The sequence below is a fragment of the Carassius gibelio genome, chromosome B16 (genome assembly GCF_023724105.1).
Source record: "Carassius gibelio isolate Cgi1373 ecotype wild population from Czech Republic chromosome B16, carGib1.2-hapl.c, whole genome shotgun sequence".
In the NCBI taxonomy this organism is placed as follows: domain Eukaryota; kingdom Metazoa; phylum Chordata; class Actinopteri; order Cypriniformes; family Cyprinidae; genus Carassius; species Carassius gibelio.
Window position 1 is genome coordinate 28,439,553 of NC_068411.1, and position 26,555 is coordinate 28,466,107.

Here is a 26,555-nt window from a genome sequence, read left to right on the forward strand (position 1 = left end):
AGAGATAGCTATTATTAGTTATTAATTTTTTTTATTTTTGGGCTGTTTTTAAGCACAACGTGAAACAGAGCATCTAAAACCTTTGTAACTGTGCTAAAATTACCACAATGCATGACCTTTCATGGTTTATTGCATCTTTATATTTATTTTAGTTATTTCAAAACGCCTCACAGCCTACAGAAAGGCAGCAAAAGAAACAGACAACAAACATCACACGCCAAGCTAGTAAATATGACAAACAACAGGATAAAATGACAATTTCAAATCATTTTTGAAATTGCTTTTTATATCTACAGAAAGCAGACTCTCCGTATCTCGCTTCTACAAACACAGATTCCTGTTGTCAGCGCTGCCTCGCTACTTAATCAATAAATTCTTCAAGAATAGCAACACTACCAGTGTGTGCCACTGAGAAATGCTGCTTTTTGTAGTGAAGCTACTGCACAACACTACTGAGAGCCGCAGTAAACACACACACATACACACACACACACACGCACGCATTGGTTTTATACAGTAGAAACTGTATATTCTATCGCCCTTCACCAACCCTACACCTAACCCTAACCCTAACAGGAAACTTTGTGCATTTTTACTTTCTCAAAAAACTCATTTTGAAAAATGGGGAGATGGGTTATGTCCTCATAAGTCACCCTCTCCTTGTAATACCTGTGTCATACCCATGTCATTATACAGAGTTGTATAAAGAGCACACACACACTCCAATGTGTGTATAATCCAATAATCGGGAGTCAATTATTCAAAAAATTAGTCGTCAATAATAATAATAATAATAATAATAATAATACAACAGCAACACAAACAAAATAATAATAATCTAAATAATGATAATTTAATTATTATAATTATATAATAATAACTATAATTAATATTTAAATATTATATGAAAAATTATATATATATATATATATATATATATATATATATATATATATATATATATATATATATATATATATATATATATATATAAAATGCAAACTAAAATAAAATAAGCAATAATAACAATAAAAAATAATTACAGAAAATCTATTATTTTTATTATTATTATTATTATTATTATTACAACTATGATTATAATTATTATATTAACAACAATACAAACAAAAACAATGGCAATGATAAAAATGAAAACATCAATACACAAAAAATATTATTAATAATAAAAAAATAATTATCCTTATAATTAAAAATGTTATTAAAATATTGTATTATATTTAATATGTAATCTATGTTATTATTATTATTATTATTATTATTAATAATGTAAAAATGTAAACAACAACAACTGCAATAAACACTTATATTTATAATTTTTGAATATTAAGTGAATAATAATAATAATAATAATACATTGGTTATGTGTTTTAATATGGATAGATGGATAGATTACAGACAGACAGACAGACACACTGATAAAATAATTCTGCCATTTCTTATAGTTGGTTTCACTGCACTCACCTGAGCAGTGAGGCTGGGAGCCGCTCCATTGGCCGTTCAGCTGACAGGTGCGGGAGGATTCACCAATCAAAGCTCGGTCTTCCAAACACCTGTAGTGAACCGTAGAGCCGAAGGTGAATTTATCCCCCGTCACCACCGCATGAGGAGGAGCTCCAGGGTGACCACAGTCCACCTCTGCAGGAGAACAACAGCAGCCAACGGTCAGCAGAAGCTTTTGCTTTTCTTTAAGCTTAGCTAATTAGGAAAACATGAGAAGAATGCTGAAATTACAGTAGATTTAATAATATAACATTATATGACAAACATGATTGAATGACAATGAAAGCTGACTGATTTGACTCTGTAGATGATTGGCGTTTGCAAATCTGCTGAAATGTGCAGCTCTCTCGGTGAAGGTCTGCAGGGACAGTTTCTGTGTGGGTCTGGCTCTGACCCTCTCAGAGGATGTCACGAAAAACAAGTTCTGCGTGGGTGAATTTGAGCAAAGTGGAAGAGGACATTGTACAATGCAATATTTGCAAGATTACAAAGAACGTATCTCTAAACTCAGCCCCTTCAAAACACTGCTTCTGAATAACTTCACCACCTCTAACAATAAACTGTCTGCAACAACCAGACAATTACTACTGGACTCACCTCCTCTGAGCAACAATCAAACTATCAGGCATACTCCTATTTTTTGCACAACAAAAACTTAGTCAGCTGGTTAATCTGTCTGCATGTCATACTTCGGACACACTTTTATATATATATATATATATATATATTAGGGGTGTAACGATACGCGTATTCGTATTGAACCGTTCGGTACGACGCTTTCGGTTCGGTACGCGGTACGCATTATGTATACCGAACGGTTCGTTGGAGTAATTAATTATATTTGAAAAAAAAAAAAAAAAGAGAGAGAGAGAAATATAATGATATGCGTTCAACAAGGTAGCCCAATAACCCAAACAACGTAACAGGCAACGCCCCTGACACTCCCGAAGAAGAAAAAAACACCATCTTATATGTTTATGTTAGGCTACTCAGCAGGCGCTCGCTCACTCAGTACGCGCTGAAGGCTCGTTGCAAAATAGCCAATGCGTTTAACAGACTAGAAATGAGAAGATCCTCCAATAACCAACAGGTCTGGTGTTTGGGTGCACTTTGGATTCCCTTTAAGCTATAATGGTGATGGCAAGAGAGTGGTGGATAAAAAAACAACGGTATGTCGCATCTGCAGCGGGAATAAAAAAAAAAAAAAAAACACCAGCGGGGATATATGCGTCAGTACTATCTGGGAAAAGACGAAAAAAAGGAGAAACATGCACGCAGCAAACTATCCCTGCAGCATTTAGAAACTATAGCTTACAGGGAATCCAACCCAAACACCAGACCTGTTGGTTATTTTAGGATCTTATATTTCTGGTCTGTTAAAGACATTCGACATTTTGCAACGAGCCTTCAGCGCGTGCTGAGTGAGCGAGCGCCTTAGGGGCCGTTCACATATCGCTCCTAAAAACGCGTGGAAAACGCTAAGCGCGTCTTTCTCCTCCTTTCCAAAGCGCTTGGGCAGAAGCGCTCATGAGGCGTCTGTCTTTGCTAAGCAACAATGACGTGCTCTCTCCATGAGACGCGGAAATTTCAGCGAAGGATAAATGGATTTGCAGCTCTAAAAATCGCTTGCAGTAGCTCTGCTACTAAATTTATTTCAAAATTGCAATCCATATACAACTATGATCAGCTGATCCTTCATCTTGGCTGAGCTCTCAACGCTGTTACGGGAAAGGATGAAGCTGATTGGTTAGTTCTTGTCACATGACCCGCGGTGCGCTTGCGGCATTCTGAAAAGTTGAGATGTTTTTACATTTTGCTGTATCTAAAACGTATCGAACCGAACCGAACCGAACCGTGACATCAGTGTATCGTATCGAACCGAACCGTGAATTTTGTGAACCGTTACACCCCTAATATATATATATATATATATATATATATATATATATATATATATATATATATATATATATATATATATATATATATAAAATTGTATGTATCATAATAGAATTTATATATTATGTACATTTCAACAAAAAAAATCTTTATATTCTCCAATATATACAAATTTTATATACATATTTTCCGGACTATAAGTCACACTTTTTCCATAATTTGGCTGGTCCTGCGACTTATAGTCAGGTGAAACTTATCAAAATTAATTTGACATGAACCAAGAGAAAACATTACCGTTTACAGCCGCGAGAGGGCGCTCAGTGCTGCTCAGTGCTCCTGTAGTCTAAACTGAAAAAGCGCCCTCTGGCGGCTGGAGACGCTAATGTCTAAATGCGATTTATAGTCCAGTGCGGCTTATATATGTTTTTTTCCTCGTCATGACGTATTTTTGGACTAATACGACTTATACTCAGGTGCAACTTATAGTCCGAAAAATATAGTATATTTTAGATATACTTAACACATTAATATAAGTATTTATATAAATATAAAATATATAAATATGAATGTTATCTTGTTAAATGTTATGTTGTTACATATACTTACATAAATATTAATGTAAAATGAATATAAATATTAATTAATATTACATAATTTTATATAAAGTATATTTTCTCATATATAAATGTTATATATCTGTGTATATTTGTTATTTTTTCCTAATAAGAGGAACCTTTTTTTTTTTTCTTTTTTTTTTAACAGCCATTCTTACCATGAATCAAAGTCTTGTTTTCTCTTCTGAATAAATCTCTTCCAGGAGGGAAATATTTGCAAAAATAACCATTTAAATGTTTGTCTTTTCATCACATGGCTTCAGAAGACCTCATTCTTTTGTGATGGTTTTGGTCATTTCTGGAGCTTACCAGACATGGCCCTTGCATGTAAAAGGGCACAATAATGGCAATTAAAATTTCAGAGTGAAATTTTATCACTGTTTCATTCCGTCTAACTGTTGAGAAAAAGCCAGCAGTAGTTGATTTGTGCAGCGTGCAGTCGTTCACATCCCAGTGCATTAATTCATCTCTCGTGCGCTGCTGAAGAAACACACATAAGCTCTTCAATTCAATTTAGCTAAGCTTCTTTTCAGGCCTGTTTTTGATGTTTGCTTTCTTTTGAATTGGAAATGCACCTGAATAAATCCAAGGAGGTTAACATTTTCATAATATTCATCAGGCTGAAAGGTTGATGGGAGAAAAGAGGCTGCTTATTAAAATTCCCAGTCTAAGAGCAGCAAGTAGCCTCTGTCGGCTAAGTAAAGTGCAGAATTACCTTGTGTACACTTGAGAGAAAAACAAGACTAATAGACAGCTTGCAAGATTGCTGCCTTTCCTTCACGGTGTAAGTAGCTCGGTGGAAACTGACACGAAACAGTCAAATTCAGGTTTGAAGCAATTACAGGAACAGAGATGGAAAGCGAGAGCAGGAGGCAATTACTATCGCACAGACAAATGAACACATCTCTCTAATGAATGTGCACTCGGAGCCTCCGCGCCGCTCGCTCTTGACCTTAATACTCCTCGCTTTGGCAAACTGTCGGAAAGGTGCGGTAAATTCACCGCTGTCCGGAAACTCAATGTGTCCGTGCTGCTGGAAAACTTTCACACAGACAGAGAAGACTTCATCATAAGAGCTCTTTGAACTCCACTGCATGCTGGCTAACCTGTGACATTTTCCCTCCGTCTCTCCGACGGAAAGAGTTCAAAGATTGTCAATGATAAAGAGTCAAAATAATGAGAAATAAAGTGTTGGGAGAGAACCTACACATACGTACCCAGGCATTCTGGTAATGGCTTGTCCCAGTAACCCACCGGCTGGCAGGTCAGCACCGATGACCCAAACAGGTAATAGCCGGGATTGCAGTCGTAGGACACCACTGTTCCGAAAGTGAAGTTCCCGTACTCAATCTTGCTCTTCCTGATTGAGTTGGCTGGTATACCGGGATCCGTGCAGTTCACAACTGAAGAAAGCAGATTAAAACAAATAATAACCAGTGTCATTGTATAATAAGTGTAAGAGTTTTCTCAGAAATTCTTCACTTCATTCATGAAAATATAAAATAGACAATAATAACCTAAACATTATTGATGGAGATGCATCTGATTATATTTTGCTAATATAATAATTTATTTAACAATATATAGAGTTATATAAAAACAAATAGTAAAATTATGATAAAAAAAAATGATTAAAAAAATAAATACATTTATGTAAACAGTAAGGAGACTGCATTAACATTTTAATAACTTGATAAACTGGTGCTTTCTTTGTTCTAGGTTTAAGAGATAAACTCGGCGACACTGGCTTGCCATCTCCACAGAAGTGATGCGCCTGTATGCATGTTTTGTATGGATTACATAATTGGAGAATATTTGTTTTCCATTTTAATTGGTTCATCTGAAAGTAGACATTTGAACTGATTTATTTTTTATGTCTGTATGGTAAAGATACACACTGGGTTTCACGCTCAAGTTCACAGAGACCGAGACGGCAGAAAGCACATCCTGTTTGCTTTCATTATTTCACAAAATATTCATTTTTCTTATTGCGAGTGCACAAAAATAGACAGATTCAAAATATGTATTACTCTTATCTGTATGACCGAGAATGACGGAGCACCCTATACTGTCCTGCAGTGAGCGACTGTTCAGCTTCCACACTTTACATTAGATTGAGCAGCTTTCAGATGATATTATTTCAGATGATAAACCATATCTGAGGTTGCTGAATGATAGTTGAGCATTTGGATGTTCTGCCTGTTGTATTGTATTACCACATAGACAAGTCGTTAACAATCTGTTAGTTATGGACTGCGTGACTTGCTTTTTCCTGCGACTAATAACATTTTGGTCGACCAAGCCTCATCTGGTTGACTAACGATTAGTCGACTATTAGGGGCCAGCCCTAGTTTTTTATGATCTACACACACACACACACACACACACACACACACACACACACACACACACACACACACACACTCACACTCTCTTTAGGCTACATTGTATGTATGTATGTTTATATATATATAATAAAAAATGTAACTGAATTAAATATTCTCATATTGACTATGAGGATTCAGACTTTTTGTTTGTATCTCTTTAAAAGTTTAACCTGTAGGATCTTTCGGGCATTTTTCTGATTTGAAGCGTTTTTAGCAACTGGCAGGAACCTTGAAAAGCACTTGGTGAGTCCAATATGAAGTATAAACATTTCACAAATACACTTTTCTTTGTGCTTCCACGTATTCTCTACCAAGTCTGAAGACACTGACATTTTTGTATGCTGATGTCACGATCTGCCACAGAATCACCACATAACTGTCTATGCAGTCACAGCACATAAATAATTACACCGAATCTGATTTGAGAGGAAGATTCTCAGTCAATAACAACTCACATTCAGTGGTTTCTTCACACAAAGTTATTGTACTGATTAACATCAGGATTCAAAATGTCAAAAAATCATTAAATGATCTATAAAACTACTTTTATGATTATTTTACAGAGTTTAAAATGTCATGCTGGAGGTAAAAGGTGAAATCTATTACATCTAGAAAAAATAAAATAAAAAAATAAGGTAATGAACATTGTCAGTCTACTACAATATCACTGAAGCTGCTTAAAAAATAAAAATAAAATAAAAAAAAGAGTAAAAAATACAGCATTACACTAAGTTTGTTCACCCATATGGTGAGATAAAACCACTTATTTGTTCATAATTACTGAACATAACCAAATTCCAGTCATGTAATCAAGCCAACATCACTGTTGATCACTTCATCCGGTCTGTTGTCAGAATCAAGCACTACAGATGATCCTCTGAGACACTAATAATCACGCCGCTAACAAAGCAGAGATTAGATTCAAAACAGACATTTTATCTTCTGATTTGCAGAGCTAATCTGTTGCTATTCAGACCATGACCAAATGAGTTACTGTAGGCTGAAAAGAGGGCCAGAGGGCTCTCCGAGCTGAAATTGGTCATTCCTTTTTTAACTGCGTTCATTTGCATCAGCGCCACAATACTTACAAATCACTATAATGAGAAAAGAAGACATTTGGTCCAAACCTCGGCATGTGGGCGGCTGCTGGCTCCATTGGCGGTCCGCCTGGCACTGCGCTTGAGATGGGCCTTCCAGAATGTAGCCGTTATTACAGAAGAAGGTCACCATGTCGTTCAGGTTGAAGCCGTCGCCAACAGTGCGGCCGTAGATAGGGCTGCCCGGATGACCGCAGCTAACGGCTGCAACGCAAAGGAGGAAAATGACTGTCACCTACCAGTCAACAGTTTAAATACACCATATCTCAAGCTTTAATAACACTACAATGATTTACTACAATTTTCACTCAGAAATTGCTGCTAAGTTTTGAAAGTAGAAAAACTTTAATAGTACACTGCAACATTTTATTTAAATTTTTTAGCGTATTTTCATGCTTTTACAAAAAAAAAAAAAAAATTATATATATATATATATATATATATATATATATATATATATATATATATATATATATATATATAATTTTTATCTTTAAATCTAGCCATCATATGAAAAATCAGACATACTGATTTACTTTCACGAAGCTGAAGATATCACTCAAAGCAGTAAATAAGTCATTAGAAAAAATCAGCGAGTCCATTCAGTCAAGGATTTGTCATACTGATGTAAACCAGTCATAAAGTGAATTTGTGTGTCTATTGAACTGATTCATTCAAAAGAGTTGGTTCATAAGAATCATTTGTTTGTGCACTGAACTTCAATGTTTACACAGCATGCATGCTTTTGATTCACTAAAAAGAACCGCTTGCAAGGGTCAATTTACTAAAAAGAACCATTCAAACAAATAATTTGTTTGTGGACTGGACCGCACTGCTTGCAATGCATCATTTTTATTTATGTACTAAAAAGAACTGTTCAAAAAGTATGTCTTTGATTCACTACAAAGAACTGACTCAATCCGACTACCCTGGTCGCACTGTGTGCCTATTCGCTAAAGAAAATGTTCAAAAAGTAACTGTCATGTTCTCTTGTCAGTTCATACAGCAGATTCATATGCGCTATTCAGGTTAATATATTCTTTGACCATGGCACTTGAAACACTGCTTCAAAATAGAATTTTGGGAATCATGTAGGAAACCCTCCAAAAGGGTGAAATAAATCAATTTTCCTTCAACACTCAATCAAAATAAAAATAAACAAATAAATGAATAAAAAATAAATAAATTAATAAAGGAATGAATGAATAAATACTAATTGAAAATGGTATCTTTGTAAGATATTCCTGTAAAAATCACCATATAATGGTGTTCTAATTTCAAACATGTTTTAGATCAAAAGGTTTTTATGATGATAATTCAGTTATGTCCTTCCTTTTGCATACTGGCATATCTCCATCAGTTTGTAGAATATGAATCTTCAATGCTTGACAAGAAAAATGTTAATGCAAGTTGTATATAAGCATTTATCTAAGCAGCTTTGCGTTCCGGCAATCACAAATAAATCACCCACACAAAATCAGGTGGTGCTGGTGTTTTCCCTCATCTAGTGTTTCATTGGTAAGATCAGGATTTGTGTTTGATGCCTGTCATGGGCTGAATAGGGGGTTTGCCTGCATTGCATGTCAAACTAATCCTCTTGGATGCAAACCAAACTTCCCCCGACGTGTATCACTGGTGTGTGCTGTGGAGAGAACTCACACACGCAGGACGGGAGCTGACCGGACCAGTTGTGATCCTGCTGGCAGATGCGCACAGAGGAACCGATGAGCCGGAAACCTGGATTACACTGGTAAACTACTGTATCCCTGTAGCCGAAGTTTTCACCGATCACCTGACCGTTCACGATCCTTTCCGGAGAGCCGCAGTGGCCAGCTGGGGGAAAATCATTGAGGACATTTTTTAATGTACTACAACATGGTTCTCAATGCAGAACATGATTAACAGAACACAGACATGTCACAACATCAACTTAATTCACATTTCATTCAACCATTCAGATTTTAGGGCTATATACACAAAGGTGTGGGATAATTTTTTTTCTTAAAGAAATTAATACTTTTACTCAGCAAGGGTGCAGTCAAATGATGAAAAGTGGCAATAAAGTAATTTATAAAGTTAAATACGATTTCTTTTTTTTTTGTATAATGTTCTTCTGATAATACACACACACACACACACACACACACACACACACACACACACACACACACACACACACACACACACATATATATATATATATATATATATATATATATATATATCTCACACAAAACAATTATAATCATTTTTAATGAGCTTGTCTATTTACAGTTTAACACTGCTGTTGATGCCTGAAATACCTCAAGCACTTTGTTTACTTAGTTTCTATCTTTGTCTATTGTTTTTATTTGTTTTATTGCTTGGAAATTGTTTCACAGTTGTTGTTGTTGTAGTTGCTTTCACTGATTCCTTAATTCATTATTTGACTTTATTGCTGAGTGTAATAATAGCAATACAAACTATCTTCCAAACTATGTTCATGCTTTGTTTTTGTTTTTTTTAAATGCCCTGAAGAATCCACTTATGGATAATTAGGAATTTGAATTTAAGTGGAATCCGATCCACAACCATAATCTTTTTGTGAAAATTCCCCATGCCTAGTTCAGCCTGTGATTCGATGGGAATATTATTGCAGGACCATGTCCTACTGGAGAAAATCACATTGTGTGGTGTGGTGAATAGAGATATTCATGATCCACCCACAGACAATGAGTGTTCGATCCCACAACAGATACTGCAATATCCATGCATCCGAGGATCAACACAGTGGACTCTTTCAGTGGACATAGTAATGCACAACATTGTTTTATTCAGAGATGATGTGACGAGAGAAATAGAAAGCTGTCATGGTTTTTTCCTCTCCGAAGTGATTGATGACAGAACTCAGCAGAGTCCTGCACACTTCACAGAGCACAGAGTCCACTGAACTACTGCAGAAATCATTTCTTCACCTGTGTCCCTCCGCTTGCTTCTCTCACTTCATTCTCCCATATCCCGCATGAAATACTATGACTTACTTATTTACATTGAAAAAGTCCCTGTGTAACCTCATATTTCTATAAGATTATCTAAATAGTCTTGTTCCTTTTTAATTTCAGCACTGTATTTTAAGGTGTTCTGCGTTAGATTTGATTTATTGTTCATTGCATAACTGTGGTTTTGTGTGAATGACCTTGTAAACCAGCTTTTGTAGTTTAAGTAATTGGTGTATGAACATTATATCATTTAATAAAACGTATGTAAGCACCAAACAGCCATTCAGCAAAACCTGATGCATTTTCACATTTTAGGATGAATTTCTGGCAACCACAGCTGCTGTTTTTCAGTGCAGGGAATGCAGGAACTCAAAAGATGTATAGCTTGAATTCAACGTAAGTCTCTTTGGATACAAGCATGTGCCAAAAGTATAAAATGCATGTAAATGTAATGACACTTTCTGAAACGAGAAAATCTTAGATGGATATTCTTCCACTGAGAAAGACAATAGTGTTTTATGGGACTGCGTTCTCGATCAAGGTCAAAAGACTGTTTCTAAGAAGGAATAATAATGATGCTTCTGTACCCACACAGGCAGTTAACTAGGCTTTATACCAGAGCTTTAATCTGCATGTGATGATACAGGTGCTGCATACAGTATAAGCAAAAAAAGAAGAAAAAAATGAAAAGCACTGTTGCTATGGAAATCCAGACTAAATGTCACAGAGCTCCTCATATGGCCTTTCAGGACCCGGTCTCCATTAAAAGGTTACACGGATGGTAATGTGTGTTGATGTTTTGAAAGAGAGAAGGGTTGTGGTGTTACCGAGACAGTGTGTCTCCATCCCGCTCCAGAGGCCCGATGCCAGACATTCCCGTACAGTCGAGCCCACCAGAATGTAGCCCGAATTGCAGGTAAAAATAGCGGATGCTCCAAAGGTTGTCAGCGTTCCAATTTTCTGTCCATTAGGAGGAGTGGGCAGCTCTCCACACGAAATGACTGTGGTGAAAGGTAATAGAGAACAGAATGAATCAACACACACCTTAAAGACAACACATAGGACTGTGATTTACACCCCTGATAAACACAAACCGGAAGAAATGCAGACCAAAATGAGGAAAACGTCTACACTATATATTACAAGAACTGATTTCTGAATTGATAAATTGCAGTTTTAAAATATTTCCTTGGTTTATAGTTTAAATAATCAAAATAGCATTTGAGGAATTTAGTAGCAAGTAGTAGTTAACTCACTAAAAGAAGTGGTAAGCGTCTTCATTCGACCAGTTTTTAACGATAATGCTACAGAAACAAATAATCTGATTGCTAAATGGAAAAAGATAATGCTTCTTAAACATTTTCAACTTAACTAGCTAGCAAAAGCTCACTAATTCTTCAAAAGTAGTGTACTTGAGTATTTATAAAGCATGCATGACTGTGATTTTCAACCTTGAAGAAAAAAAAAAAACACACCACAGGAGAAATGTGAATAAAAAAGGCAAATATCTCAAGAAGAATTGACTTCAAAATGGATAAATCGAAGTTTGATTAGCCAAAAGTAAAAACAGTTCTATTTTTAATTACTTTTTACAATAAAAATGTTACAGAAACATAAATGTGACTGTTAAATTTAAAGTTCACACTTCACCTTAAGGTCCAATTCTCTCTATTAACAAACCATAAGCTCCAATTTTTCCATTAAACTCCTAATTTACTACATATTGTTAGATAGTAAGGTAGTTGTTGCATTGGATAGGATTAGGGATGTGGAATATGTTCATGCAGAATGTGTGTCTTATAAGTACTAATAAACAGCCAATATGTTAATAATAGGCTTGCAAATAAGCAACTAGTTAATAGTGAGTCCCTAAACTAAAGTGCTACCAATTTAAAAATATACTTTCCCTTAAACATCTTCAACTAACTAGCAAAAGACTAATAAAATGACTGCGCTTGAGCATCTTAGATCACATGGAGGTAAGTAAATTATCAGGATTTTTTATTCTGGAAGTGAACTAATACTTTAAATTCGACTAGTTTTAAGATGAAAACGTAACAGAAACATAGGAGATCTCATTGTTAAATTGAAAAAGATGTAGCTCCTAAACTGCTTTAGTAAAAGCAAAGTTTTCCTTTGAAAGTTTAGCTTGACTGTTTAGACATTTGAATGCTAGAGAAGAAATGAAGACCAAAATCTCAACAAGTAGTTAACTAAAAGTAGTACTAATTTATGATTCACTCATGATAAAAATGTTACAGAAACATACAGAAATTTTAAAACTGCTTCAATGTAATTAGCCAGTAATAGCTAACAACTAAAAGAGGTTGTAAGAGTAGTTTGTGTCTTGGGAAGGAACAATTTCAAAGTAGCCTAGCAAACACTGTTCTTATCCATCCAATCCCAGCTAAAACTAGAGTAAAAAGCTGAATGTTTGGAGCTGAGAGGATATCAGGGATGTATTATCTATATGTGATACACTGTTCAGAAGCATTTACTGGTGCAGGAAACACACAGCGGCATCATCATTTCATCTGTCATCATCTTATCATCTTCACTGATTGTTGTTGTTTTTGAAAATTGACGCCGCAGTCATCTCGCCAGGGTGCAGGATGCTGTCAGACGCCATCAGTCATAAAGCGCCTCTAATGTTTAGATTGTGCCTCTCATAAAAACATTCATCACTACTGTAGTTACAGCAGACACACAGCATTGAGAACTCCACCATCTGAGGACGGCACCTGCCGATGAAGGACTGCGATAGTAACAAAACAACTGGATTTACTCAGCATCCCTACTGCAGCTCATTCAGCGTTTTTTTTTTAAATTGCATGTTAAAGGAATGGTTCATCAACAAATGTAAATATGCTTGAAATGTTCTCGCATTCAGGCCCTCATTCAGGTTTCTCATCTTCATCAGAACAGATTTGGAGAAATTAAGCATTAAAGTACATCACTTGCTCACTAATAGATCCTCTGCAGTGAATGGATGCCGTCAGAATGAGTGTCCAAACAGCTAATAAAAGCATCACAATAATCCACAAGTAATCCACACCACTCCAGTCCATCAGTTATGTCTTATGAAGTAAAGAACAGTGTTTGTAAGAAACAAATACATCAAGGCATTTTAACTTCAAACCATTGCATTTGGGTAAAATGTGAGTCCTGTGGTGTGGTGTGGATTATTGTGATGTTTTTATCAGTTGTTTGGACTCTCATTCTGACGGCACCCATACACTGCAAAGGATCCATTGGTGAGTGTGTGATATAAATTTCTCCAAATCTGCTCCAATGAAGAAACAAACTCATGGATGATGTGAAGAGGAGTTCATTTTCAGTAAATTTCATTTTTGGGTGAACTATTCCTTTAAACAGTCTTTATAGAGGAGAATATACAGTTTCATTATTTTGATGTTGCCATATAAAGTCTCCTGGGAAATTACTACTTACGGTTTTATAAGACATTAACTGCAAAATGCAAAGTAGGTTTACAACAATTTCATATATATTCCTTTTTTTTTCATGTTCTGACAAATCCATGACAACAGTGCAAAAAAAGTATGTTATTTGTGTAATTGTTTCTATTTAAGTGCTTTGAATTTAATTAATATAACATTTGAATATTATAAAAACAATTAAGGTAAAGTGTTTAAGGACAAAAACATCACGTTCTGGAAAACTGCTGAAGAATAATAATGGAAATGGAATCAGAAGCCATTAAAGAAGCCACTAAATGTATAAATTACTTGCAATTAAAGGTGAATGCAAAATTTTTAAATTGTTTACTGTGCAAAAAAAAAAAAAAAAAAAAGCACATATTTACATTTGCATCCAGCATATTTTATATATAAATCTGTGGATGGAAACCTGATGCATTTTGCAATGTTCATGCAGCCACTGGGAATTATGGGATTTATTTTTTTTTTAAATGTTTTATTTTTTTATTTTTAAACGTTTAATTAAATGTTTTATGCTAATTCTGAAAAAAAGGCTCTCAGCCTCATGAACCAACTAAATGAGTAGCATTTTCCGGCAAGCAGAATGCATGTAACTAATTTAATCAACATTCTCATTAAAAAAAAGAGGAAGAAAAAAAAAAGACGAGACTTATTTTGCTTATGCCATGTTTTAATATTAAAAAACCTTTCTGCACAATTGTGAACAGAAATCCACAAGGAAAATCGCAGAAAGCGCCCCCGGATTCTGTGCATCCAGTAAAGCACCGCACAAGCTGCTAATCTTTCACACTTCAGGACACAATTGACAAAATCATTAGTCTTGCTGTCTGCTCAGTCCTGACCTTAAAAACCGGCCAGACTAACAAGACCTGGGAATTGTGCGTGTCATGGTATGTACAGCATTAATGTTTGAGTAACAAAAGCAGTGCATAACTCACTCTTGCAGCGAGGTCGCTCGTTCCTCCAGCTCCACGTCCCATTGGACGTACAGTGAATGTGGGCGGGGCCGAGCCGGTAGTAGCCAGTGTTGCAAGTAAAGGCCACTTTAGTGCCATATTCATAACGAGAGCCATTGACAATCCTCCATTTGCCGTGATCCAGGGTGAAGGAGCCGATGCTGGGACACACCACAACTGAGAGGAAATCAGCAGCATGGTTAAAATGATTGTATTAGACTAACAAATGCAATTTACATTTTGGCATTGTACCCGTTAAGGGGGAAGCCTAAATTCTGTCACCATTTACTTACCCTCCATTTGTTCAAAACCTGTATGAGTGTCTTTCTTTTCCTGAACACAAATAAAGATAGTTGGAAGAATGTTCGTAACCAAACAGTTGACGGTAGCCATTGACTTCTACAGTAATGTTTTCTATACTATGGAAGTCAATGGTCAACTGTTTGGTTACAAATATTATTCAAACTATCTTCATTTGTGCTCACCCCAGGTCACGTACAAGATATTTTTTGTGTTTAACAACTGAAGGAAATTCATACAGGTTTGGAAAAACTTGAGGGAGAACAAATGATTATGCATTTTCAGGTGAACTATCCCCTTAAGTTTGGAGTCAGTAAAATAAAGTCTCTTAAGCTCAGCAAGGCTGCATTTACTTGGTGAAAAATAAAGACAATAATATTGGAAAATATTGTTGCAATTTAAAATAACCGATTTCTGATTGAATATATTTTAAAATCTAATTTATTCATATAATGCAAATCAGAATTTTCAGCATCATTACTCCAGTCCTCAGTGTCACATGATAATATTTTGATTTGCTGATCAATAAATATTTTTGTGGAAACCATGATTTTGAATTTTCTTTTTTTTCAAGATTCTTTCATGAGAAGCTTAAGACAACATAACTTTTTTGAAATAAACATTTTGCAAAATCATAGATATCTATGCTTTTGATAAATTGAATGCATCATTGCTGAATAAAAACATTAATATCTTTCTATTCAAAAAAAAAAAAAAAAAAACTGGCTAACCTCTGCTAGTAGTGTACACTGTTGTTCATCATGATTTGAACCATGACTACCTATGTTCTTCTACTGCTTCCCACTAGTATTAATAATGCTAGCATATAGACTAGTCTCTATTTGGATTTCATGAGGGTCTTTAATATAGCGCACTGACATAATCAATACAACCATTTAAACCCTTAAATGTTTTGATGATGGGAAAGCAGGACGTCTGTCTCACCTGTGCAGCGAGGGATTTTATTGTGGTTGCTCCACGTGCCGTCAGCCTGACACATGGTGCTGGTCACCTCTTTAGAGGACAGACGGAAGCCATCGTTGCAGAAGTAGGTGGCTCGTGTTCCTGCTGAATAATCAGCGGCCAGCATGCCTCCGTGCACAGGGGCCACGGGCGGCCCACAGGACACAGCTAGAAAAGACAACGAGATGAGACTCACTATGCATCACAATCTCAACAAAGAACATGAAATGAGATCACCTTCCTTTTGTTTTGCTTGAAAAACAGCATACAGGATTTGGGAATTAACAATCAATTTCTATTTAGAACTGATCCCACAAGAAAAAACTAACTGGATACTCTTTATGTTGCCAGTTCTGGAACTTCTGCAAAACACTGCATCGCATTTCTTTAAACGTGCTTGAAAATGCACTTGTCATGTTATATATTCTGTGCTGCCTTCAGAGAGGAAGTACATGGCTTGCATTACACGCCTTGCGGATGAACGGAAATCCAAAGTATGGATTTAAAAGAGAAAACAAAGACGGTGAAGCTGCAAATGCAAATATTGTGAATGTATAATAACCTGTTATTTCCCCCAAGACTTATATAATAAAGTTAACTCGAAATCTGAAGAACAGATCTCTCAAGGGCAGTGAATACAATAAGAATTATTTCCCAATTTTTGTCCAATCCATCTTCAGTTCTGTCCACCCCAAGTTCTACACATATTAGAATCAGAAAGAGTTTGATTGCCAAATGTGTGCTTGCACACAAGATGATAGTTCTTCCATTGTTCAAATACATGAAAAAGCAAGACGGATAATAATACAATTAGAGAGTAAGCATTAGACAGTTAATTTAAGCTAGTTTAGAAATATTAATAATATGTAGAATTTTAGAATATATGTAGAATGTGGAATATGTTGCATTGGATTCAAACTTAGTGACTTTTGTTTACACATGATACATTTTTTTATTGGAGCAGATTGATCGTAGGCCTCACTGATTTAAACTTATTCAGCTCAGTTTATGTGTGAACATTGCCAAAACGATCCACAAATAATGTGTTTTTCACTCAAAAACTGAGTTGCATAAGCATAGATCAATGAGGCACAATCAATCCATTCATGAAATTAATATAAAAACTGTGCTAATTTTAAGAAAACGTTGACAAAAAGATTAAATCTGAGATTGGTAATAATATAATATAATAAGTTATTTATAAGCGATTTTTAAAAGGCCGTTCATTTTTGACCAGGAATACTAAATTAGGTTAAAGGTTTTCAGCACAGAACAGGGGTTAAGAAATGTCCTTCCAAGAAACTCCAATAAAGATACTCCCTTTACAATGGCAGTTCGTTAAAATAATTTCCTCATTAACCTCTCCAAAAGCCAATCTCACAAGTAATTGGACCAAAGCATTGATGCACACACACCTTATGTGGCTAGTTTTCCAGCAGATGAGGGCAGGTGAGGTCAATGCCATTGATTCAGTTCCCTCTGAGTGAACTCTGAATTAACACTTTCCCTACAGACAGAGACCAGGATGTGCAAAACAACCAACATCAACTAGTTGCTGGACTGCTAAACAACTAGTCAAACAACTCTCTTAAGGTCTGCCAATGTGTCAAAAAAAAATCCCTTAACTTAGTAAAGTCCAGTTTCTTAATAACAGGAAGCAGTATCATTTTGGAGGGTAAAGAAACATTAATAAATGTTAGCAGAGGATTTGTTGATTTGTTTGTGTCACTCTAAAACATCCATGTTTGATGAAATCACAGAAAACTAACATTTCAGAAGGTAAATATGAAAATGTACTTCAAAACTTCATGTAAACTAAACTGACAGTCCCTCACTTTAGCTCTTTATTTGCATTTATCTTGAAATTGTTTAAATGATCAAGTTATTACTGATAAATCTAACTGATAAAAATTCATGCTTTTACAAAAATGCTTACTTAAATTACTAGAACAACACATTCATTTTAAAAGTTAGCATAGCAGGAATAGCTCGCCAACGTATTTGACTTCATCAAGGTCTAAACATGGTCAAGTGGAAGCAAACAAGGGTGTAATTAACCAGCATGACAAAAATGTGTAATTAAACACATAGAAAAGGTGCTGCTCAAAGTGGAATCAATACAGCGATGAAACATAATATGTTGTCCAATTACTGAGTGCTCAAATTCTAATCGAATAAACCCAACAAAACAACAGCGCTCGTATTAATGCTACTAAAACCTAAGCAGAAAGCAAACCTCATTCAGCCGTATTAATAAGCAGAAAACAAAGAGACGATTGATCAATGATGCTGGCATCTGACACGGCCTGCCTTTTCACAACAACTCAATCTCAATAACATTCAGAATGAACACATAATGCCACATCTGGAAAGAAGCGCATCAGATATGAATGCAGTTAGTTTCCTTGACACTCGCTAATGAATGTCAACAAAAGCAAAAACAGCTGAGAATATTAGTGTCTTCAGAAGAATTTATTACCTAAATGTAAATAGCTCAGCTAGATGTTTGTCATTTCACAAACTTATACTTCTTATAGTGATATTGGCAGTCTATCAAGCACCAGTCTACTGTTTCAAAAACTACAAATTCAAGACCTAAAACAAAATGGCCTTCAAATATGTCAATGTATCTTCTTTTTTCAGCAGATTCTCCTCCTGGACTGTTTCTAGAATTATAAAACAATGAGGTCCTGGTTTCTTGAACCTCCTGTTCCTTGATTTTTTCATAGTGCTAAAATCTGCTCAAAATTCACGTCCTTTCTCAGTAACCCATTTACCCTTTATTATTGTGTTTTCCTCTCTTTTTTATTATTGTTATTATTTTCAAGTGGTGGTTTATTTTTGATTTGAGTGAGGGTAATTGAACATGCCCCTTTGGGCTTTTTCCCCCCCTGACAGCACTTCTGCCGTTCTAATGTTTGTTATAGGAAAACAAAACAACACTTATATATAGGCCTGTATTATATATGCATGAAATATAATGTCCTTGATGGAGCACATAAATGTTAAAAAGTAGAATACAGAGCTGTGAGTTTTTGCCAGTGAAGGTTAAATCATAAATCAACACCTGAGCACAAGTGATTGTCAGTTAAATTAGCCTTGGCAGACAACTCAAAGAAATGCATTATAATGAAAATTATAATGAAGACAACACCTTGACACGCGGGCACAGATGAGTCCCAGGCCAGATAACCGAGCTCAGTTCTCCTGCAGACGGCCATATTTTTCCCGATGAGCCTGTAGCCGCGGTCGCAGGCCCAGCGGACGACGCTGTTGACGTGGCCGCCCGTCTGGCTGACCACAAAACCATGCTGCGGAGAGTCTGGGGTGCTGCAGTACATGGCTACAGATGATAGCACGGATCATTAAACTCTCACACAATATTTACTCAACACATCAGCATCATCATTATCACAGATACACACTTTACAATCAACATTCAAATCATTATTGTTTAATCATGGCATTTTAAACAACTGCAATGTACCCTAATTGTAGACATTACATAATAAATAAATTAACAATAAAGTGCTAAATAATTCTAATCTAATTGTGCCTTCGAGTCTTGTTGCAATTATCATATTTACAAGTTAAGAATTACCAGCGAGAAACTTTGTAATCAATATATATAATAATTACATATTATAGATATTTTTACTCTAATTGTGCCTTCAAGTCCTGTTACAATTATCATATTTAAAAATTACCACCAGCGGGAACCTTTGAGTCCAGATTTATTTGTATTTGAATTTTTTTTTTTCATATTGTTGGAATGTAAATGAAATGATTAAGGTCTAGAAAGAGCCATTATGAGGCATTAGCAGCAAAACTACATTTCCCATCATTCTCTGTGGTAGCATGAGAATGGATAAAAACACTGAAAAACACATCGAGTGCACAAGTGTGCATATTTTGCTTTTCGTTTTGTTGCTTTAGCACTAAAAACACTAAAACTACTTGTGTCTGTCAGTGAAAAAGGAATATGAAATTGCACATCGCATCTACTATATTTAATTTTTTCACATCATAATTACAACTTCTGAATGTTTCCCGAGAGGATCTAGCATCATGCGGCTTCTTTTACACTTCTTGTGTCTTCAGCACTAAAGCGCCACACAGTCATTTCATTTTCATCTTTTGCAATAAAGTAAAATAATGGAGTGAACTATTTACCAATGTTTGAAAACACTTTTGTGCTTCATGCACATCCCACATGCAGTGACAGTCACTTTCTGCTCTATTCAGGTCTAATTGAAACCATTTGAGCAGTTTTCCTCCACATCTCATATATACTGAATTTAGCATGAAGATTTTGAGTTTATAATTGCAGCTGAAATACTTTTTCTTTAAAGGAAATATCTAACTCCATGGATCTGGAGTTTTGAATTGCAATTTATGTATTTGTAAGAGAATACTTATATGTGGTAATGCAATGTGGTTATTTTCTATTTTTAAAGTGAGCTATCTGATGTGACAGTGTATGCACATATATCTATCTCAAGTGTGCATTTTTATGCACATTTTGGAAATATGATTTGCATCTTGGTGTTTGCATCGAGCATGTTATTTATGCACTGCCCCAGAATTTACATAAAATATGTGGCTGGAATATGTGGCTAGTGTGGGAATTCAACTCACACAGGTGTTTACAGTTTTCCTTATATGCTGCAAAAGCATGATGTGTGAAAAAGGCCTAACGTGTGACATCTTACATAAAATGTGCTGTGAAATGTAATAATTTGATTACATTCTACAGAATTCAGAACAAAGTTACAAATACACAAACATTTGGACACAAACACGTGGACAGATGGGACACAGACTTGGACGAACGTGTCATGGGCAGGACAGACAAAAGGTCACGAGAGACACACATAGAACTGAAAGGAATTACCAATCGGGGATACATACTTTGATACTCACCCACGTAAGTGATACGAAAGCCCTTTTTGTTGGTGCCGTGATCAGATGACCAGCGGAGAAACAGCTGGTGACCCGTGGTGGTGATGTTGAAGGGCACACTTTGATCTCCACTCAACACAGCCAGACTCTGACTGTAAATATTTGGTCCTGCAGAAAATAAAACGAAATAAAACACATTTGCATTTCCAATGTAAATGAACCAGAAAAAAAAAAGAGACCGAATGCAATCCAGAATTCAATTATGTCATCGCTGATGGTTTGATTTTGACATTCTACCAGAATCAATGCATCATTTAAAAAAATGTAAAAGAACAGTTTACTAAATGATGAGAATGCACTCACCTTCAGGCCACCCAAAATGTAGACGAGTTTGTTCTTCATCGGAACACATTTAGAGAAATTTAGCATTTCTACATCACTTGCTCCGCAGTGAATGGGTGCCGTCGGAATGAGGGTCCAAACAGCTAATAAAAACATCACAATAATCTACAAATAGTCCACATGACTCCAGTTCATCAATTAACATTATGTGAAGTGAAAAACTGTGCATTTAAAATAAAAAATATAAAAAACATTAAGGCATTTTAACTTTAAACTTTCGCTTCTGGCTATTGATGGACTGGAGTGGTGTGGATTACTTGTGGATTATAGTGATGTTTTTATCAGATGTTTGGATTCACATTCTGACGGCACCCATTGACTGCAGAGCAAGTGATGAAATGCTGAATTTCTCCAAATCTGTTACAATGAAGTAACAAACCCATCAACCTAGGATGGCCTGAGGGGAGTACATTCTCAGCAAATTTTTATTTTTAGGTGAACTGTTCCTTCAACAATTAGTTTCCATATGTGGCAATGAGCAAAGAATATTTCTCAGAATAAATCCATCATGTGGAAATGTCCATCCGATGGGATTCAGACGATTTAGTTTTAGACACTAGGGAAAGGGCTCCAAAAATTGCTTTGCTGCAAAACATGAACACAAAATCTGGCCTGAGAGAAGGAAATTGGTATTGCTTCTCACTTCCTATTCCACCGGGGCTCTGCAAATGCCATGGGCATTAATGAGCATCCAATCAATGATGAGTAATAGGGCAATTTGCTGATTGCAAGCACTTAAGTAATTAGCGCTAATAACACTCTGAATGTATTTCGAATTGTCTTTGCCATTGCCATGTTATCAAGAATACTTGAATCTTTCCAGCATTTTGCATGTTTGCTGGTTCTAAATGATTTTCTTTTTAGGGGGATAGGAAATATTTCTCTCGTAATGGTCATGGGTCTAAAAGAGCAACTCAGTTATTTCTCAAACACATTCCCAAGGCTCCAAATTTCATTTCAAATTTTCAAGAAAAGCGTCAGAGTTACGACAGGCCAGAGAATAATGACTGTAATATTCAGGGACACAGTTGCACGGGCTGTCAGATGATGCCTGAATATGAGGAATAATTCAAACCCACCATCAAAGATCTCCAGAATATCAAACTCTTTCTCCGTCTGGAAGAGTTCAAAGTGCAGTGTGATGTTGTAGCCCTTCTCCACATTGATCATCCAGGAGCACATCTGAAGGTTGGGGTAGCTGTCAGGATAGCCTGGACTCAGGATTACACCCGTCGAGTCGAACAGGACTTCGTTGTCAGGACATTGCACTAAGTAGTAACCAAATGACCATGTGTTAAATAATGCAAAAACCAACCAAGGCTCAATGGAAAAACGCGTCTCTGGTTACATTTCTGCGAAATTATATCACAATATGTTGCTTCCCGAATGTTTCGTGACACTTTCAATGTGAAATTTCCATTGACTGGCACTAAAAAAAGAGTTTAGTTTTATCAGGAACTGACGAATGTTTAATAGGCAACTTTTAATTGTACATTTATTTTTTATTTTTTTTGCACATATCACGGCAGAAATGTAAAGCGTGTGACGCTAAAATATTAATGCATTTGAAAATATCGTACCACCTGCACTACACCTGACCCTAAGCCTAATCAAAAGTGTTTGCATAAATAAAGCTCAAGCAAACGTGGCCTTTTCTTATTCCTTTTTATGGTGTTTCACAATTCTTATACTAGGTGAGCTTCCGAGCAAATTTACTTAATCAGAAAAGCCACATATGGAGCTGGTTATGTGATGCAAACATCAAAATGTATTAGTTTACATATTAATAATTACTCCAAACATGTTTTCAGGTCATAACAATAGTACAATAGTATTGGGCAAGGAATTGTGGGAAAAAAAATCTTTATTGATTGATATTCTGGCCCTGTAATCATAATTTGTTTTACTAAGGGATGAAAATTGTTGTTTTATAACTACACATGTTGATATTAGTTGTAAATTGCTAATTGTACTGGAATGTTTTTAAATTTAGCAAAAATGCAGGTAGGCATGTTTTTTCAAATGAGCCATGTTGGCAAAAACACCATCTGACAAAATAAACTGCACATACAGAACAAACTTGCATGACATTGTCACCATGTTCTATGATAATGCAACTCCCTAAAGAGACCATTTTTCATTTCATCATTTTATTTCATTTTTCCCCCGAAGAGCACTTATCACGTCAAACTTATAAACAAAGTTTCTTACCTCATCATTTACTTTTGCTAAACATGACAAGTTTCTTGTGATTTGCAGTAATTTGCCTTTTCTCACTAAAACTAAAATGTGACATGACTCAGTCATAGTCAATCAGAACATTTTAAGATTAATAAACTGTTATGCAGAGTATAATTTTAAAACAATGTGCAGAACTGCTTAACACAACGGCACTGAAATACAAAGCTGATTAAGAATCTAAGATAAAAACGTGTTGCTTCTCTTTAGAGTACCAGGATGATTTCAATTGGCCACTGAATTGCAAATTCCTAAAAGTTCAACACAGGCGATGCATTCCGGAAAAACTGGAAGTCCTTTCGCACCGATCACTTTTTGAAAATATGATGAAATATATGGAAACGTGTACATATTTTTTAAAAACAGATTTTAAACTTACAGTATTTTTAAACTTTTTAGTTAAAAATGATCACGATGCATATTAATTTTAATGCATATTAACATTTAATTGCGGGTCTGCACAGTGTTTACTATCTAAATTATGTTCTGCTGTAATATTAAAATCATTCATTTTAAATTCATTTTAATTGATATGCTAAAACTGTAATAATTGTCTATTTATTATTAATAGTAAATACTAATATGTAATATTAGGAAAATGGCAGAATGGAAAGTATATTTTTATACTTTCTCTTTCTAGTTAAGTGCAAAGCTTTTGAATTTCAATGTTTTTTTATGAATTTCAGCTGTAATAATAAAATGACTCAGTTTAAATGCAATTATGCAGTTAATTTGCTAAAAACAGTAATGATCTGTGGTAAAATTATGGTAAAAAAGGAATTATTTTCTTATCTATTACTTTGAATTTGCTATACAGAAATTAAATACACTGCTGGACAATAATCAATCATTTGTAATCTATATATTTTTTCCTAATGGCAATTTTATGATTACTTTATATACTACAAACAATTATTTCAATTTTCTGCACAGAATAAAGTAGAAAATAAACTTTATAGTTTCTGTACTATATAAAAATGTTAATAAGCATAATTTATAAAATGTATTTATTTATTGCATTTATTGTTTTAGTTCATTCTGCTTTTTATTCAGATTAGCTGCAGATATAGTCTGGCACGTCTATAAGTGGGGGATCATTTCTCTTTCAGTGCGAAAACGTCTTCATCACATTTTCATAAAATAAAATACTATAGTATTTAACGTTTCCTCTCCATCTACAAATGATGATTCTGAGAGAAATCATCATTTCTGATTCTGCGCCCAATGTCTGTTTGCTAAAGCAACGAACGCTACTTTCATGCATCTGATTATCAGATAAATCTCGCGCTCTTATTTCAAGGTTGTTGTTAATGCTGTGGTTATTTTAACAGTTTCCTTCGTACATTCAGTTGAATTTTAACATTAGTGGCAGCTGATGTTAAACACTGTTAAAACATTAACATTGTTAAAACACATTTATCATTCAATGGAACTGTGCATATGATTTAGACACTCTTCTAGACTTTCGACTGCTCAGGTAATGTCGTCGATAAGATGCCGAGAGCCATTGAAAAACGACAGTAAACTAAAACTACTTCACTTTGGCATTACTGGCTACAAGTACTAAGTAGAGATCACACATTATCCGTGTCAGAGTCGAACGGCACGTGAGCGCAATCCTGTGGCAGTCTCGAGCGGTAAACATTGGAGTACGGGAAGGAGAGATGCGAGGCACGAATACTGTTCAAAGTCTCCATTCATTTGTGCTTGTAGTAATTTAATGTGTATATATTTTAAAAATCATGTTTCGACATCGATGCATTGCATTGTCAGGGTTTGTAAACGATGCATCGATAAAACGAGTGAATCATTACACCCCTAGTAAATACTTATATAAAATGTTAGAAACAGGGCAGAATGTATTTTTTTATATTTTAAATACTCTTTTTAGCTAAATAACATCAATATATTTAAATTTCAATTATTTCAATGTATTTTACCATTCAAATTAGTACTGCAAATCTGCACCATGTTCGCTACTCCAATTCAATTTTTGCAATAAAAACAATTCATTTTAAATATAATGAATACATTAATTTGCAAATAGCTGTTATAATTTGCTGAAATTATTGATGGTGAATACTAATGAAAAATTTGGGGAAAATGGCAGAATGGAAAGCATTCAAATGTATGTCTTTTTAGTTAATAATAACATCAATGCATTTGAATTTCAGTTGCGTTCAGCTGAACTGCAAATTGCTAATTAAAATTTTGCCACATAATCTATTAATTTTAAACATAAAAACCAAATTAATTTTTTTTCATTTTTAAAGACAGATACTATTATAAAATAGGAAAATATCAGAATGACAAATTTATTTGTTAATTGTCTTCTAGTTAACAATAGCATCAATGTATTGAATTTCAATATATGTTAAGATTCAAATTTCAAGTCTGCGCTCTGTTTGTTACCTTGATTCATATTGAACTTGACTGAACCTGAAAAACATTCTGAATGGCAAATAATCATTATGTTTGCATGTAAATGTGGGCGGTCATAAATACAGGCACTCTTCAAGATATCAGGAATCGTGCTGTTTGATATTAAGTTTTAAACACAATGACTCACAATGGTGTACTGTGCTTTGCTTCATCCGGAAGTCCAAAAGAGCCTAACAACTAGTGGCAGAGCTAACGACGTGAGACATAAAAACAGGAAGAGCACGGACACAAATGAGAGGGCGTGCTGGATGTGCTGCCAAACTAACCTTGGCAGACCGGAGGAGGACCATCCATCTGCAGTCGCTCGCCCAACCTACAGGTCAAGATCTCGCTCCCGAGCAGCGTGAAGCCCGGCAGGCATCGGTACCTGATGATGTCTCCTGTTGAGTAATTACACA

General features: G+C 35.3%; 1 protein-coding gene across 1 annotated transcript in view; it reads right to left on the reverse strand.

The window, feature by feature from the left end:
- The window catches only part of LOC127975250 (CUB and sushi domain-containing protein 3), a 244,953-nt gene that overhangs the window by 45,383 nt on the left and 173,015 nt on the right, over nucleotides 1–26,555 (reverse strand). Inside the window, exons 46-56 of the mRNA XM_052579149.1 lie at nucleotides 26,424–26,537; nucleotides 22,557–22,745; nucleotides 21,097–21,243; nucleotides 19,328–19,516; nucleotides 16,156–16,341; nucleotides 14,893–15,087; nucleotides 11,324–11,497; nucleotides 9,178–9,351; nucleotides 7,549–7,722; nucleotides 5,252–5,437; nucleotides 1,483–1,656 (exon numbers count right to left, since the gene is read on the reverse strand). Coding sequence (XP_052435109.1) covers nucleotides 1,483–1,656; nucleotides 5,252–5,437; nucleotides 7,549–7,722; nucleotides 9,178–9,351; nucleotides 11,324–11,497; nucleotides 14,893–15,087; nucleotides 16,156–16,341; nucleotides 19,328–19,516; nucleotides 21,097–21,243; nucleotides 22,557–22,745; nucleotides 26,424–26,537 — 1,902 coding nt within the window. The remainder of the gene's footprint in view (nucleotides 1–1,482; nucleotides 1,657–5,251; nucleotides 5,438–7,548; nucleotides 7,723–9,177; nucleotides 9,352–11,323; nucleotides 11,498–14,892; nucleotides 15,088–16,155; nucleotides 16,342–19,327; nucleotides 19,517–21,096; nucleotides 21,244–22,556; nucleotides 22,746–26,423; nucleotides 26,538–26,555) is intronic.